We start from the raw sequence: 16,625 nt of genomic DNA, 5'->3' as shown, positions 1-16,625 counted from the left end.
CTGCTTCTGTGTGGGCAACAAGGGCGGCGTCATCAGCATAGAGCAGCTCCCGGACAAGATGGTTTAGGGTCTTAGTATGGGCCTTCAGTCGCCTTAGGTTGAAAGTCGCCTTAGGTTGAAAGTCGCCTTAGGTTGAAAGTCGCCTTAGGTTGAAGGTCGCCTTAGGTTGAATGTCCTCTGAACGTTAAAAATGTTCTTCCTGCTACTACTTCCTTTAGTATGTTTTTTTTTTTTTTTACTGTTCTTTTCACTGTGTCTCAAAATTTCTGCTTTTTTTTTTCCTTGTAAATTGGGTGCTATTTCTTTAGAATGGAGGAATTTGTTTTGAACATCCAGTCAGGAAAGCACCTAGGCATGAGGTTTAAGGGCAGAATCTGAACTCATTCAGCAATGGCTTATCATCATAATAGCATCTTCCCCAGATTGGTTTAAGTTTGCAGCCAGTGATAGTCACTTAATAATGTATAGTATGGCTTTTATTTACCATCTACGTTTCTTACAATTGTTGTGTGTATTAGCAGTTGGAAAAAGAGCAGTTGTACAGACTGGTACTTTTTGTGTGCTTTTGGCCTGAGAGGTTAGCTCGTGGAGATCTGAACTAATAAAACCAAGGAGCACAGCCCAGTTCATGTATAACAGGGTCAGCATGCTTGCCCCAGAGCTGTGTTAGATTTGTTCTGAGGTGCTTCACTGCAGTAGGAATCAAAACAGGATGTTTGTTATCATCTGGTCACTGCCACCTAAACAAGAGACAAAACTCAACAGTTATCTATGACCTCATCATAAATAGATAACAGAGAAGTTGGAGCTACCACTTGATCCAATTAAGGCCTGTCCTGATTTCGTGTTGATTTTTATGGTGCATGCCTTTCACAGTTGTGTTGAATATCTCCATTTACATTTAAAATAATGTACAGTGTAATAACTGCATTAGATCTGCCTTATATTGTGTTTCCAATTCTTTTCAACCATGTAAAGAAGTAAGTTATTACATGTTTGTGTTGTACTGTGGCTCACAGTCACTCAACATTTAGTGAAAGGGAGCATGTTCTCAAAGCTCATACTCAATGACCCAGTTAATTCTATCAAATGCTCTTTAATATTTGTAGAGGATATCAGCATATTAAGGGCTTTGACTGAGTGCACTGATGCATTAACATTTTCTTTAACCCTTGCTTTGGAGAGAAAAAGAATCTAACTACTAACAAACTATTTGCTGTTAAAACTTCTGAAAGGCCTACCTAACTGTTCCAATAATGCTAATGTCCCTGAAATTTTTGTTATTTGCATGTTCCATAAATAAAACCCTTTTCCTTATTGCATGGACTGGAAAAATACCTCAGAAAGGGAAATATTAGATAGTTATGCAGAGTTTGTGTAAACATTTTGCTATTCACCACTAAAACAGTATATTTTAAGATTGTTGTATTACAGTTGCACTATTACGATTACAAAACATTCCAATAAAATAAGCAACACGAGTCAAGTCTGTGATATAGTATATATAATTCTAAATTAAATGAGCTTTTTCAAGAAAAAAAATCATGTGATACACCAGTTTTTATCCTCAGTTCAGGTCCTTTTTGTTAAATTTAATTATGTAACATAATGGCATATACTATGAGGATAAAGAGAAATGAACAGTAGAGGTAGTTGGCTGCACATACTTTCAATATATATTTTCAAATGATAAAAGATTGCCCAAGTACTTGTACACAAATCTGTGTAGCTTAGTTGTAGCTAAATAATTTACCTGTACTCTTTCACTGCATTCCAGAAAAGGGTGACTTTATGCCCTAGAATTTTTCTTATAGTTCATAGTCCTACATATTTACTGAGATTACATTTTTCTGTGCAAAGAGCTAGGAGCAACGGGTTTAGCAAAACGTCAAGAAAATTACCATCATATTGTTTTGAAAAGCTCTTCTAGTTTGGAATTGCAGTTTCCTATGCAAATGACAGGCTTTTAGATAGTCTAGTATTTGAGAATATTTGAAAACTTAATTGTACACCATGTAGAAGATTTGTATTGGTCTAAATTCTGCATCTTTGAGCATGTTCTCTTTGTTTCAGATGTAATGTTTCTGTTGTAAGAGACCTTAAGAAAAGTATACTCGGGTATAAGAAAACTATTAAAAAAAATTAAATTACAGACTTTCATTACTTTTTGGGGTATTTTTCCAGTCCCAAATCCCATACATTTAATTTTATCACAAACTAAATATCGTATTTTTTTTCCTGTTTTATTGAATGGGCAAACAGGGGTAGATTGTCCCCCTCCCTAGAGAGGAGACGACCTACTAGTCCCAGGATTCATATCCAGCATGCATCTCCGGAGGATGACAGGTACTAGTCAGCTCCTCCCAGTTGAAAAATGGCTTACTGCATCTTGCACTCTCAGAGGAGTACACTGAAATTTAGAAGTATGCATATATGCGGAGAAAGAATTACAACCTTCAGAAGCCCAAAATAAAGCAACAGTTTAGACATCGTCTCTGCACTTTGTTGAACTGTTATAAAGCACCTAGGAATTAACATCTTTTCAAGTTCTTTGTTTGCCTGAATGGGCACGAGTCATGAAATAAGATGTCTCATACAACAGAACATCATCTGTGTTAATGTCCTTTAGTCTGTTTTGACCTGCTTCTGTAAATGGTGGTGGGTGCTTTCACTGTGGTGCTTTATAATACTATAAATATTTGTTGTAGAGCGTATTCTTGTATATATGTTTATATTTATTGGTTTTGGTTTTTCTTTTCTTAACAAAATGTTCCTTATGGGGGAAAAAACCCCACAACCTGGAAGTCTTGTCAACATTTTCTAGTTAATGTATGTAAAAATTGGCGCTGTTTGTAAATTCTGTCCAAATCAGGATGGTCTCCATGGAGCAGGTGCTCCTAATAAGGTAGGTTTTGGTTAAGACCATCAGGGCTTTAAAGAAATTTTTTTGCTGAATATCACCTATGATTGATGAAAGCACCTTTGTTTTTTACTTCTCATGAGCTTTCTAATCAGATCAGTTTGCGGTTTTCATTACTTTGGCAGTAGTAATTTTTTGGTATTTTTGTACTAGCTAGATCTGGGGTTGTTTTAAGCAGATATTATAATTACTATTGAGATGCAAATTAAAAAAATTCCCTTTAAATCTTTTGTACTACAGTAAGTGACAGGATACAGATGGTTCATGTAAATAATCTGTACATGATATTATAAAGTTGCACTTAAAGTTCTAAGACTGGTATACTGATAAAACTCAAGTTACTGTGGTACCAGTTCTCACCTTCTGTTAAAGTCTATCCACATCACTAATATTTATATTATGATTTATCTTGTTTGCTTGATGCTGGATATATTCCTCTCATACAAGGAAGGAAGAGTGTAATTGTGTTTGGAGAGCAATTATTTTCTTATTTGAGTTAGCAATATAAACTATAAATTAAATTGGTGAAACATTATTTCAAAGTTGTCCCCCTTACAGATACTGCATTTCCAGAAATTTTTCCAACACATCCTTTTGATGGGACAGCTATTAATAGTTTAAAAATGTAGTTTAGGACTTTTAGGAATTTTTAGGTAATTTTTCTTCTCATTTTTTGAGTTGATGAAAAGATTGCCTTTGACTTCAGAGTATCAGACGATGAAATAGTGTGATCAGCAATTCAAATTAAATCATAATCATATCATGTTTCAGTGAAATGAGGTTTTCATCTAAATTCTGCACTTTCCAATGCAAAATTTTAGGCCTTTTTATGTCAGCTGAAATTTTGTGGAGAAAGACTGAAATCATCTAATACCAGTTAGCAAGCATTTTAGTAAAGCATCTGTAGGATATAGAATCTGTTATGGGAAGGATTTCCAGTTGGATAAAGAGGAATCTAATTTTCTAAGTGAAGTCAGTGCCTTATTGTGTTTGTAAGTCTTGCATGCAATCTGGTCTCCAAATCCCACCGAAACAGTCAGATGAACCTAGAAGGGGTTTAGGTTGACCTCAATCCTGATGAATGTTTTCAGCCTACCAGTTCCAGGATCTTTCTTCCAGATTAAAAGAAATTCTGAGAATATTGGACTCTTTGCATTGCATGTCCAATACAAAATAGTAGCCTACCTTGTCTGCAGACAGAGTGTTAGTGAATAGAATCAAAGGTACTTTACCTTCGTTTTCTACTCTTTTAGTTTTCACTTGTTCTGATTATTTCCCATATTTCTTGCAGTGGCCAACACTAGTCAGTTCTATAATTTTTTTATGGTTTCTTTAAGATATGCTTGTAACAACTTGAAAAGTGAAGCAGTGGGTGTTGGGGAATGACTGTCTCATGGATCAGCAGGGCTAACGAACTACTTATCACCACTTGCAAATAATATTTCACAGATTAATTGACTTTGACCGGTGTCATCTTACTCTTCATTTGAGTACATTACAGATTTATCCTACAAATTTGTCAAATTTGTATATAGGGTGCAGTCAAGATCTATTTATGAATACAGTTCTTAAATGCGTATGACATGCATTATTTCCAATTTTGATAATTTTTTTTGCAACATTTTATTTATTGATAATGATTTCTAATATAAATTTTAATAAAAGTCCTTGCAAGATTATTGTTATTCTGGACTTTGTTCATTTGCTGTATCAGAAAGAAGTGACTCATAACATTGACAGGATGAGACATGAGTTATGTATTATTTCAGTGTTAAGAATTAACAAATGTTTGGTTATATCATGTATTTCTGTAAGATATTTTAAAGAACATAATAGCTTTGTTCCTGGAAGGTTTTTAGTTTTTTTTTTTGTACTGGAAATTAGAATTAGAATGTCTAATGCCTACAGCATAGACAGACTAGTATTTGGAGAACTGTGAAACTGTGACATTGTAAGTGATGATGAAAACAAGGGAAATGAAAGCTGAGCATTTAATGGTAGGCGGAAATTCTACTCAGACTGTTCTTTTTGAGAGGTCTGCATATCTTGTCAGCATATAACCAAGAGTGGATAAAAAAACCTGTAAAAAATTAATTTTCAAATGCTTTCACTTAAGAGAAGTAGCTTTTGTCAGTCATGCGTCCATCTATAAAAATGCTTATCCAAGAGTCATCCTGAATCCAGCTGTAGAGCAAGTGCCCCTTTGGTACTTTCATGACTTTGCTTTGCTGTGCTGTTCACGGCCAGTAAAAGAACGATTTGGTCTGATTGATCCTTTCCCAATTTTCGGCAACCACTATGTGACTTGATCAGGGAAGCAGTTTTTCAAGCCATAAATTGAACTACTAAGAATGACTGTGAGGAGGTAGCAAGCCCTCAGACTATTTATGGCCTCCCAGTTCACATACCATGTAGATCCAGCCTTTTAGAAAACTTCAGTAAAAATCAGGAAGTATTGAACATGACATTCTTGATGGCTTTAAGGCTACATAAAGTAGCAGACTCACTGCAAAATACTGAGGTCTCTTGTACAAGCCAGCAATAAATAATTTTAAAATATCAGACACTTAATTGTATTATAATGTTGTCACTTTAGGAATAGTAGTTCTTAATTTTGATAGGAATATTGTCATATTTCTCTGTGTGGTTTACACTCAACAGTGTTAAATATTTTGAGGCACGTAGGTATGTGGAACATGAATTTGAATAGCTTGTCTGTATTTAAAATAATATAAGGTGCTTGTCTATATATGATACCTATTTGTCACTGATTTGGTGTCACAGTTAGTAGACTTATGATCCAAAAGAGAAATCTTAGCATTTCCTCGCTTTAATGTAGGTATAGATGCAAATATATTACATTACCTAGATTAGTAGTGGACTGCAAATTTTCCTGAGTTTTAACTTTAAAATCCAAATTTGATATTTGGAAATTCAGAAATAGTATGATCTTCATTTGTTTTTTGTTTGTTTGTTTTGTTTTTGTTTTTAAAGAAACCTCAGTCAGTTATTCTACTTTGCTATTGAATTATTGTTAATTATTACTGTAGCAGATTGACTGGTAACAAAATATGAACTTCCCATCAAAATGTATGAAATTATGAAATTTACTTGTATTTTCAGGAGAATTTCACAGTATAATGACAAAATACACATCTTGGTAAGGGAAGATGTTCTGTATAGGTTTATATATTAATCTAATGAACGATAGCATGGATTAATTCTGGAGAAGGATATAGCACCTATTAAACTACAGTGCTGCCATTCAGCATGTAGAATATAAAGGTTTTTTAAAACATTGTTGTGACTTTCATTCTATAGTTTATTACATCTTAGGTTGTTGATATTGCATCTAAAAATTTTAACATTTCCCTGCAGTCTTTGGATTAAATCACTGGATGGGGAAATAAGAAATATAGCCTTTTTCAACAGATAGCACCTTAATGCTTTTGGTTTATATATTTGACTGCATGTCTCCACCTTCACTGCATGTGACCATCTCTTTGTTTCTGCTCATTCTGTCCAAATACACATCCATGTTTCCAAATATTGTGAAGAACAAGGACGCTGGAGTCTTGCATTCCAAAACAGGACAGTGTAGACCACCTAAGTGCTAAACCTGGAGCAGCACAGAGGTATCCTTATTTACTCAAATCATAGATAAATGAGGTGTTGGTTATAGTATATTCTTCATATGTTCTGCATACTTTCACGTTTTCTTTCTTTTTCGGGTTTTGTGTTCAAGTACATATATGCATGTATTGCTCATGGATAATATTTATTCTCCTTAAAGATACATTTAAGAGGTAAATTTGAGTATGACATAAGTGTTCTTAGAGTAGTGCACTCTTCGTACACTGTATGTGAGCACAAAAGAACACCTACTTCTAAAGGCCCACGTGCAAATGCTCACACTGTGCTCGAGCTGGGCCAGGACTCCAATCACTGTAGTAGGCTGTTAAGCCATGTGGAAATGTGTACAGCATCATCTTAGCAAGAGGAAGGAAACAGAAAGGAAAGGGATTTCATATGATTTCTAGTATGGGCTGCTCCCGAGGACAGCACTGAGAGCAGAGAACTAAGTATATTCAGCTCATTAGTGCTATGTATTAATTTGTTACTTTTCATAGGAAGGTGTGTCCTACTCTCAGCTTTTCCATTCTACTAAAAGTAGTCACTGTGTGCTCTTTTTCTCCATTGCATGTAATGTCACAATCTAAGCAAGTGACACAAGGAGTAAGAGAAAAAGTAGCCCCAACCAACCAACTAAACAGAAAATGAAGAGGGTGACATAATTTGAATGATAATGCTGCTGCATGCAGTGGATCTAGCCCTAACTTTAAATACTTTGCTAACTGTAGGTTTTATGTAAAGCTGCAGCATTTAATATGTGTGGTTTCCTGCATATCTACCTCATATTTGTCCTGGTAAAGGAATAGAATTGAAAAGTAATGAGAATATACAAAGAATAAATCTGAAAAAAATAGCTTGAGGACAAAAGGGATTTTAATTTTTAATCTGAAATACTATTTTTTTTATAAGAAAATATATTCTTTCAAAACCCAGAAAGCTTCAGGTAATGACCTCTTGTTATGCAGAAAGCGTTTTGTATTTTGCTGCAATGTTTTCTTTGTTGTGGAGTATATTCCATCACAATATAATGCTCATCAAATATTGCAGTGGGTACAAATAATGAAAATCCACTGTGATTATATTCTTTGGGTATAATTTAGTGTCACAGCTGTTTAGGTATCTTTCAGGTCAGACATTGGATTACTCTTTATAACTACAAAGATTTAAAGGAGAACATATTACTTTAAATATTATTTTTATCTATTTGTTCTGCCCCCAGTAATTCTTATATAGCTTAATACATGACATTGGTTGTATCACTACAAGATCTTACAAGTGTTAAAGTTTGTCAGAGTTTCTGGTTTATGAATGAATAATCATCGCTCCCTGCTTTTGACCACTCCTGTGGGTTTTGACCACTAAAAGACCAGTATATATTGATGATTTTTAGAGGTTTAAAATTGTAAATCCTAAATTGTAAATGCTCACATTACTATGGATAGTACAGAAAATTTTGGAACACAAGATTTGCAGAGATTTGCATAGTATGTTTATAGTCCTGGGTAGTAATGATGAAATATGGCTTTACCTTTCTTCTTACATGTATTGACTCATATTGCTGTTCATTGTTCTTATTTACTATCAAAGTAAGCGCTTTGAAGTAACTAGTGCCTCACTGTCCAAACGTCAGATGGATTCTATAAAAGTTTTTTGTAGAAATGAAGTGAAGGAATGAAATAAATTTCTATCTTATTTATATCGACTAGAAAAAAAATAGAATTAGTTTAAACTGCTTCTAAAAACTTTAAGAAGTTTTAATAGGATGAGAATTTTAAAAGACAAGTTTTTATTAATATAATGACACCCTTATTTAAATCTGTTATGATGCAATATTTGTTTTGCTTTTGAAATTTAAATTCAAAACAATTTTAAAATTTACATTTGAATAGTATTTTCTGGTATTTTCTGCAACACTTTATTCCTGCTTTCTACTCTGAATTTATTTTTCATGCTGTTAAGAGATTACTTATAGCCTATGAGGAGGCATTGTTTTAATCAAATACAGACTGTGAAGGGGGAACTAGTTGCAGGCTCAGTCAGGATTAATGTTTTCTTCCGTGTTTTGGTACCTCATAACTCTCACACCATGAGCCTTAGTAAACCTAATCAGTGCAATGCCTCTTAAACCTCAAATTCACCAGCCTGTTCATGATGATCATTGTCACCTTCTTATCTGTCAACCATTTCTGTTATTACCTTTATAATACATGAAGAAATAATCTTCATATTTCTGTATTCTTTTTGTTCTTTGTTTATTTCTTTTCTGACATATCATTTCACAGGCAGTCCAGAAAAGTGGAAAGATATAGCAGCCAAAAACAAACTAGGAAAGGCTCCGCAACTGAAACGGAAAGGTAGGATTGTTGATCAATATGTAAACATCTCCTATTATCAGTCTGATTCCAGTTTGTTGAATATACCTCTAATACAACTTCTTTAAAACACCTGTGATGGTACCCAAAGCAATGTTGCTGTAATTGACAGTATTATTTACTTTGTGTCTCTGTTATTAGCACTGTATTGCATACATATGGAATTTTTCTGGCATTCATTACTGCAGATAAATTCAGTGGTAAAGACTAGCAGTTATTTTCTGCACTTAACCACTGATTTTTTCAAAAACTCTTTATTTTACAATAATTTTGAGGATGATAAAATATAATAGATTAGATAGATAGATACAATAGATTATTAATTCAAAATGTCTGTCATCAAGTTAATTTCACTTTAAAATATAACAAAGTTAAGTTACACATTTAAATATGTATAGAAAATTTCAACATCTATCATTATATAGAGTTAATATAAACACTGGAACTTTAACTTTTGTATTTATTGAATTTTCCTGAACTTGTATTATCGTTATAACTTTTAACTTTGATGCTACAGTAGTATGGGGTTACATATTCAAATTCTTAAGAAAAGTGAAAAAAACAAAGATATATACTGAATCATAAGAACATCTAGTAAAATTTTAAACCCTGTGTCTTGCTAAAATAAGAGCAGTGAGGAGGGGTGAGATCCTTCCTCTGTCAGAAATAGATTTATGTTACCTTGATAAGCAGAGGTGGAATGTGTATCTGTTTACATTGTGAGAGCTGAAAATCTTCCATGAACAACACAGACATCTGTTTTCAATGAAAACACGCATTATGTAGCAAAACTTCAGAGCTTTTATTTTGTTTTACTGCTTCAAGTCCCAGATTATCGTTCTTGATGAAAAAGCAGTGGTTACATTTTTCTTGAGTTTGATGATTCTGTTGTCACAACAACCCAGTTTCCTTTTCAGTTTGAATAAGAGAAATTACCTAAATGATGACTGCTTGATTGAATCAGGGACTGTTTTGCCACAGACATCACTAAAGCCATTTTTTCACCTGTTTTTTCTAACTTGTGAAGAGTTAGAAAGGGGTTTGGTTCTTGGTAACCATTCAGCAATGAGCCCAGTGAACAAGAGCATAAGGAAACATCAATTGTGCTGCTTCTTTTTACATCTCCGTGGCACATACTGTAGGTTTCTGTTTCCCTAAAATGATTCACGGTGGTAGATGTGAGACAAAATGTCTAAATAAGTCTGAACGCTGTAGTTCAGTATTTCTTCATAGATGTAATATTGCACTAGTGCCAAAAAGTTTTGATAATAGGGTGGGCAATTAATTTTCTTATCAAATATAATTCAAGACTCTTTCTTCTTCAAATATCCATTTTTCCTAAGAATTGCTCTTTATTTTGCAATTTGCAAATCTTGTCTATTAATTAAGCAGATTACTGGAATAACATATCAGCATGCTGTCAGCTTCTCTATAAAGCATTTCAGCATTTTATGTAAGATTAAATTTTCTATTGTGATAGCTTAGGAAATGTACCTGAAAGGGAAAAGACCAACCTTTTCAGGGTAATTTACAGAACCTAAACCTTCTCTTAATTCAATGAGATAAGCCTTCAAGATGGAATTCAGTAAAATATTCATAAGGACTAAGACTGATTACATGAAAATCCAGCATTTTCTGTTCTTATCTGAATGAGCAAAACTTGTAAAATTTGGTTCATCCCAATCCTAAAATGTTTTCTTTCAGCCCTAACTAAACACCCCAGAAATGCCAGATGTGATGTTACCTGTCATTATATGCTAGGATGCATACAGTTTTTAACTGTATTTTCTATATTTTGCATAGGACACGATACCAGGGATGCACTGGATTGGTGATGCTGTCTTATTCTTAGGGGGTTTTAATAGTTTCTTAGGTGGCAGCATGTTTTATTTAATATGTGTCACTGAGGCATCTGTCTGAAGATAAAGAAATTTGAGTTTTCTTGTATGCTGGCAGAGCTGGAACCTGTAGGATTCCCCTGTAGACCATTGCCAGCTGAATTAATAGGTTTGCTGCTTGCAGTGTTACCACCTTCTGTGAGGAACCAGGAGATGAGATACACATGTATGTGCTTCTTGCAGTATCATTTCTCACCAGGTATCATTTTTTCCCCAAATTCCTCTCCTCTTCATACTTCTTATCTCAATTTTGTCTCATTTTCTTACTACCTTTTTGTCTCCCATGCTTGTTTCTTGTTCCTTTTTGTCTCATTCTAGAGATCAACCATTTGCAAGCTTCTTCCTTCCAGCAACAGATATTTCTCCCAGGCCAGCAAGTCCTTAACTCCATTCTAGTTATTCTTCAGTTGCCTTTTAGCTCTCTTTTTTTGCACCCCAGGTAGCTATTCATCTCATTGTAATAACCCAGCTAATGCAAATCTTGAGCCTTATTTATCTTCGAGTTAAGCAGATCCTCTATCTTTCTCTTGGAAGGGGACATGTCTGTAAAAAGAGTATTACTGGAGAAGGAGATAAGTTTCTGAGTTGCAGGTAAGTCCTGTCCTGTTCTGTAATGGCAGGACAGACTCACAGTGTTTCGTTAAGCTCTCAAATAAATTCCAGGATATTTAACCTCTAAAATGAAAAATATCAGAACTGAGAACGTGATGAGTTTTTTAGATTGAAGCATTTATTCATAGTAAAAGCAAACAAAAAGTTTCTGATACTGAGTGGGATCCATATTTACCTTATGGATGTTATGATGTTTAGACATCTGATAAAACAGATGCTTAAAAGCTGGTTATGTGCAACAGTTGGGATGGATTACTTTTACATTCAGCATGGAGAAACAGGCATTTTCAGAACTCAGCTCATCTTCGTTATCATAAGCATCTTTCAGAATCAGCAGATTCAGTCTCTTCAGGAATGTCACGATTATCACCAGGGCAAGCCAGGAGTTAAGCTGAAGAAGTGTTAGAGTTTAAGAGAGAATATAAGCAATGGCAACAGAATCTTGAATTTTTTGCATTGTTACTGGTCTTCCACATAAACTGGTACTGATGAAATGGTTTTGAATCAAAACCTGTTTGTTATCCTTGGTAGGCATCTGCATGTAATTTCATATATAGGGGGTTTTTTAGGATAACTTCTTAGTGTATGATAATCATATGAACCAGATAGTGCCTTGGTTACTTTGACTCTATTTTGTGGGAAAGTTATGCTTGCACACAAAGGGTGTGTAAGTCTACAGAAATTAAAAAGAACCCAAGCAAAACCACTCCACAACGAAATGATGTCACAAGCTGTTGAAATTTCTGAAATAACAGCAGATATAGTAGTATCATTTACAAAATGCTGCACTGTTGGAAAGCCAAGGAAGAGAAAAAAGGCACATTTAGAATACTTTGTCACTCTACAAACCTGAAATGTTTCAACTTATCCTTTATTTGCAGTCTATGCAATTACTGAACTAGTATTAATTATGCTTTATTATGCTAGCATGATTAATCATTTTACTGCATAATATAATTTATTTTCATTATAGTTCCTTCAGAACCGTATTTCTGTTTTAGTGCTTACAAATACTTAAATAGATTTCTTATTTCAAACTGTTGGGGAAACAGGGAATTATGTATGTGCCTCCATATTGTCCTTTCTAAGGACACTAATTGAAATGCAGTTAGTATTTTTAATAAAGGTAAAAGGTATGTTTTAGAAACAGAAATGCTTTGTGATAAAACTAGGTATTCATAGTTTTCATAGACTCTGGTCTAGTCCTTATGTCATATGTGTTGTTAGCTTGTGTTTGCTGTGTTTAAGGTGTAGCTAGAGATTTTGGCCAACTTTCCGCTATAAGCAGTGCAGTTCAACAGTTCCAAAATTAGGGTCATGTGTATCTGCAGTCGTGAGTGTTCTGCAGTTTGTAATTTTGAAAACAGATTTGCATTCATAATTAATAACTTCTATCTGAAACATCGGTCCTGGTCCTGCAGCCAGGATTTGCAATGTTCTTTGATGGAGGGGGGCAGGGGAAGATGTGCCTGGAGCTAACAACTGAACAGTTTCTTTTTGGCACTGATGTTTTAGGGGTCTGCTACCATGTCTTTCTAGAAGGGGACTTCCAACCCCACGAACGACTGAACAGCCAGTCATTAGGGGAAAACATCACACTCGCTCAAGGTCGAGTGAGCAGTCTAGTATCAAACCCTTATGCTCTGTACATCATCTAGCATCTGGAGGGTCGGCGCCACCTTCTCCACTTCTGACAAGGTTGCTATTATGTGTACAGCATAGCCTTCATGTTCTACCTCCCAGGTTTCAGTGTGGTGTTGTACTTTTCTGAGCATACTTGGCACGTTCACTCATTCTGGCACTATAGATTATTCTCTCTTCATGGTATTTACACTTCTCCCATATCCTTTATGCCATCTATCTTCACCATCCAGATGGTACTTCTTGCTGTTGAATTTAAATAGTTATGCTAAGTAAAAGGTTTGCTGTGTTTTGTCCCTCCATTGTTGTGTTTTGTTCTGTATCCATCTGAAAATTATCAAAATACTTTTCTTAAACACGATGCAGAAAATCATGTGCTGTTCACACACCTAACTGATCTTACAAGCTGATGTTACAAGTCAATTGATCTATGTGGTGAAAGCCAACAGTATTTTGAATTTGCACGAATGTGTTACTTAAAATTATAAATTATCTACTTACAACCTTAGTGTAGTAGATAAACAGTGCTTATCCACTATAGTGAGTCTGATATTACTGTAACTGGCAAGGACATTTCATAGTAAGCTCTCCTCAGTGGTCTGCTGCTTCGCATCTTTGTTTTACTTTCTTAGACCTTTTCCCTATAATTATTACAGGTGCCCATACTTACTTTAAATGCCAGCATTCTGAAGGTGTTTGATGTGTTAAACTCAGAAGCTGCATCTATATGTAAGAAATCAAGTAGCCACGTTGTTCTGAAATAGTGCTAGCTAGAATTCAACAAAGAAGTTTAGGATATTCACTTAGGTATAAATATTAAAACTCTAATACATGCTTTGCATGACACACAGATACACTCTCACACACACCCCCCACACACCCCAATACCAAGGTTAAATGGTTTTTTCCTTCGAGTTCAAAGAAAAAACACATGCTATCCTCTGGGAATTGATACTTGCTGTCCAGTTCTCTGTGGCCTTGTGCGATTTTTGCATCAGCACAAAAGGAATGCTAAAGTTAATGAGACACAGAGGTGGCATTTTGTATTGCCCTTGAACCAATGCAGAAGAATGTATAAATTGTGAGTCATAATCATGAATAGTTCTAGTGCTTTTCATTCAATGGTTTTTGACTAGTACTTTATCTTAAAAAACAAAAAAGGAAATAAAAGAAAAACACAACAACCCCCACACAAACAAATAAATTTTAAAAAACCCCAAATCAAAACAAAGGAAATAATTTCTTTTTAGTCAAAGGTAGTTAGAGAAATTAAATATGATGCCTTATAAGTTTACCAGATATCTAGACCTCGGTATATGCATATGGCATAGACCAAATGCAGACTTTTTCACACCCATCTTCAGTATCTGCAACTTAATATGTGTTTAAAATTCAGAATATAAAAAGTCTCTTCATTTGGCTGATTTCGCTTTTATTTTAATTTCATTTGCAGAACGCATCAACAAGGAAGTCCCACACAGTCTCCTCCTGCAGACACATCCTTCAGCAGTCGTAGGGGAAGACAGCTACCGCAAGTTCCAGTAAGAAGTGGCAGTATAGAGCAAGGTATCAAATAATAAGCTTATGACAACTCAAACTCTTTGATTTCTTACCTTTCTTTACTCAAAGTCTACTTGCATACCTATGTGCCCAATGCTGTATTTCTATGAATAAAGCAATAGAAGAGAAAGAAAGCATATTTTTAGTTTGGGAAATCTAGCGGAGTTTGACTGGTGGGTTATTATTACATATGGTTTAATTGCCTTAATTTTCTAGTACCATTTTATGTTTAAAATTTCTATTAGTCATGGTAGTTTCCAGCACATATCTCATATGTTGTCAGCTAAAAAAAACAGGGGCAACGATTTTTGCAACATTTTGACAGTCTTTCTCATTTCTTATTTTGTGGTTTATATTTATTGTTGTGCATTATTAACATAGATTAATAATAAATATCACAAATCTGTTTTTTGTCTGGACTTCATACTTCAGTGAGTAAAGAATAAAAATAATCATCATGGGAAATGCTAAGTACAGGTCACAAGCCCTTTCCTGCTTAAGAATAAACTGATCAGGCAAAGACTGCTGTTTTTATGAAAAAAACAATGTAGACCTAATGGTTGTGGAAGATGTGTTTTACATACTCATATCAAATAATATGTACATTGCTGTTTCCTTTTCTAGCAACATACAGAGTATGAATTATTATGGTAAAATGAAGTGGCGCAATGTCTAATATTTGCACATTCATGTTTTCTTCTGCGTTTTAAAAACCCTGTTTTCACGTTGACTACAAACAATTACTTGATTGCCACATACCACAAGGTTTTCTTTTATGTGGAAATTAAAGAAATGCTTCTAATGAAATATTGTAGTGCTTTACAGAACTGTATATTAATCACACTCTTGGATAGATGATGTTGCTGACCATGATGGCTTTATCATGACAGATTACCATTGGGGTTTTCGTGTATGATGGCTTGCATTAACATGCTATCAGTTTGCATTAATTTTATGGTGATGACATACTAAACCTTCAATTAGCACATATAAAACATACTCTTGTTTTATAAATGTATTTATTTTGAATTATAAATATGCTAATATAAGTGGCTTTTAATATTTTTAAACTTTACATTTGGGTCCTTTCATTTTGTAGTGAATCTAAAACTGTCTGGATTATAAACTACTTGCAAACTACATTTGCAGTTTCTATTTCTGCATATTAGCAAGTTGAGTGCTTTTTAGGGAAATGTAATAAGTCATGAATTTCAATTTTCATGTTTCTTCTTCAATTTCAGAATTTGGTGCAATATATAATGATGAATCAGCTCTTAAGTTAATTTTAAGTTGGCTTTTATTTGGGTACTCATATATCATCTTTGTGCTGTTCTTGATAGCTGATGTGTGAGAGTACAATATGAGTTTGTTGTTTCGTTGAAGGGATTGGAAATGCATGTAGAAATTAACATGAAATTGAGTAGAGATGGGATGTGTACAGAAGAGGAAAGAAAAATGGAAGTTTAGCAGAAGACTAAAGCTTCTCTGAGTTTAGAAAGTTGTTGATACTGTGAACACCTGTAAAGTAATGCTGTTTCAGTGGACTCTTTCTTACATTTGTGGTTGATAAGCTTGCGTCTTATATATAAAATACACAAATAGGATGCGTCATACTGTTTGCTTTGTTGTTATATATCATACCACCCGTGTCATATGGCTGTAATACAGCACATGGATTTACAGGTTAAAGAGATTTTCTTCTCTGCGCAGTACTTTGGTTTTGTCTAAGTGACTGACTTGTGCTTCTGAAAGGGAGGTTTTCTGATTTTACCCACATTTAATATTCTGTTCAGGCTCAGAATGTATTTGCAGAGAAGTAGTAAATTGAATAAGTTTTATAAAAGGTTTTTAAATAGTTTTGTTAGTATCTGCTGAAATAAATGTGCTAGTATGTCTAACTTTATACTACTGTAAGAAATTAAATTCAGTGAGGCTATAAGACCACAGTATTTGCTCAAATTTTAATATTAGTTTCATATCTTTAATCCC

General features: G+C 34.3%; 1 protein-coding gene across 50 annotated transcripts in view; it reads left to right on the top strand.

Annotated features, from left to right (window-relative positions):
- Window positions 1-16,625, top strand: part of RIMS1 (regulating synaptic membrane exocytosis 1) — a 323,050-nt gene that overhangs the window by 222,660 nt on the left and 83,765 nt on the right. For 14 of the 50 annotated variants that reach the window (XM_027697738.1, XM_027697729.1, XM_027697629.1 and 11 more), the window contains 2 exons: window positions 8,836-8,907; window positions 14,530-14,642. In XM_027697738.1, coding sequence (XP_027553539.1) covers window positions 8,836-8,907; window positions 14,530-14,642 — 185 coding nt within the window. Of the gene's footprint in view, window positions 1-2,262; window positions 2,347-6,477; window positions 6,556-8,835; window positions 8,908-12,950; window positions 13,134-14,529; window positions 14,643-16,625 lie in introns of all 50 variants that reach the window. The other 36 variants (XM_027697399.1, XM_027697391.1, XM_027697517.1 and 33 more) reach the window with 7 other exon arrangements.

This window comes from Neopelma chrysocephalum, unplaced genomic scaffold (assembly GCF_003984885.1).
Source record: "Neopelma chrysocephalum unplaced genomic scaffold, ASM398488v2 Primary Assembly neopelma1_23b, whole genome shotgun sequence".
Lineage (NCBI taxonomy): Eukaryota > Metazoa > Chordata > Aves > Passeriformes > Pipridae > Neopelma > Neopelma chrysocephalum.
This window is presented reverse-complemented; position numbering and strand designations above follow the sequence as displayed.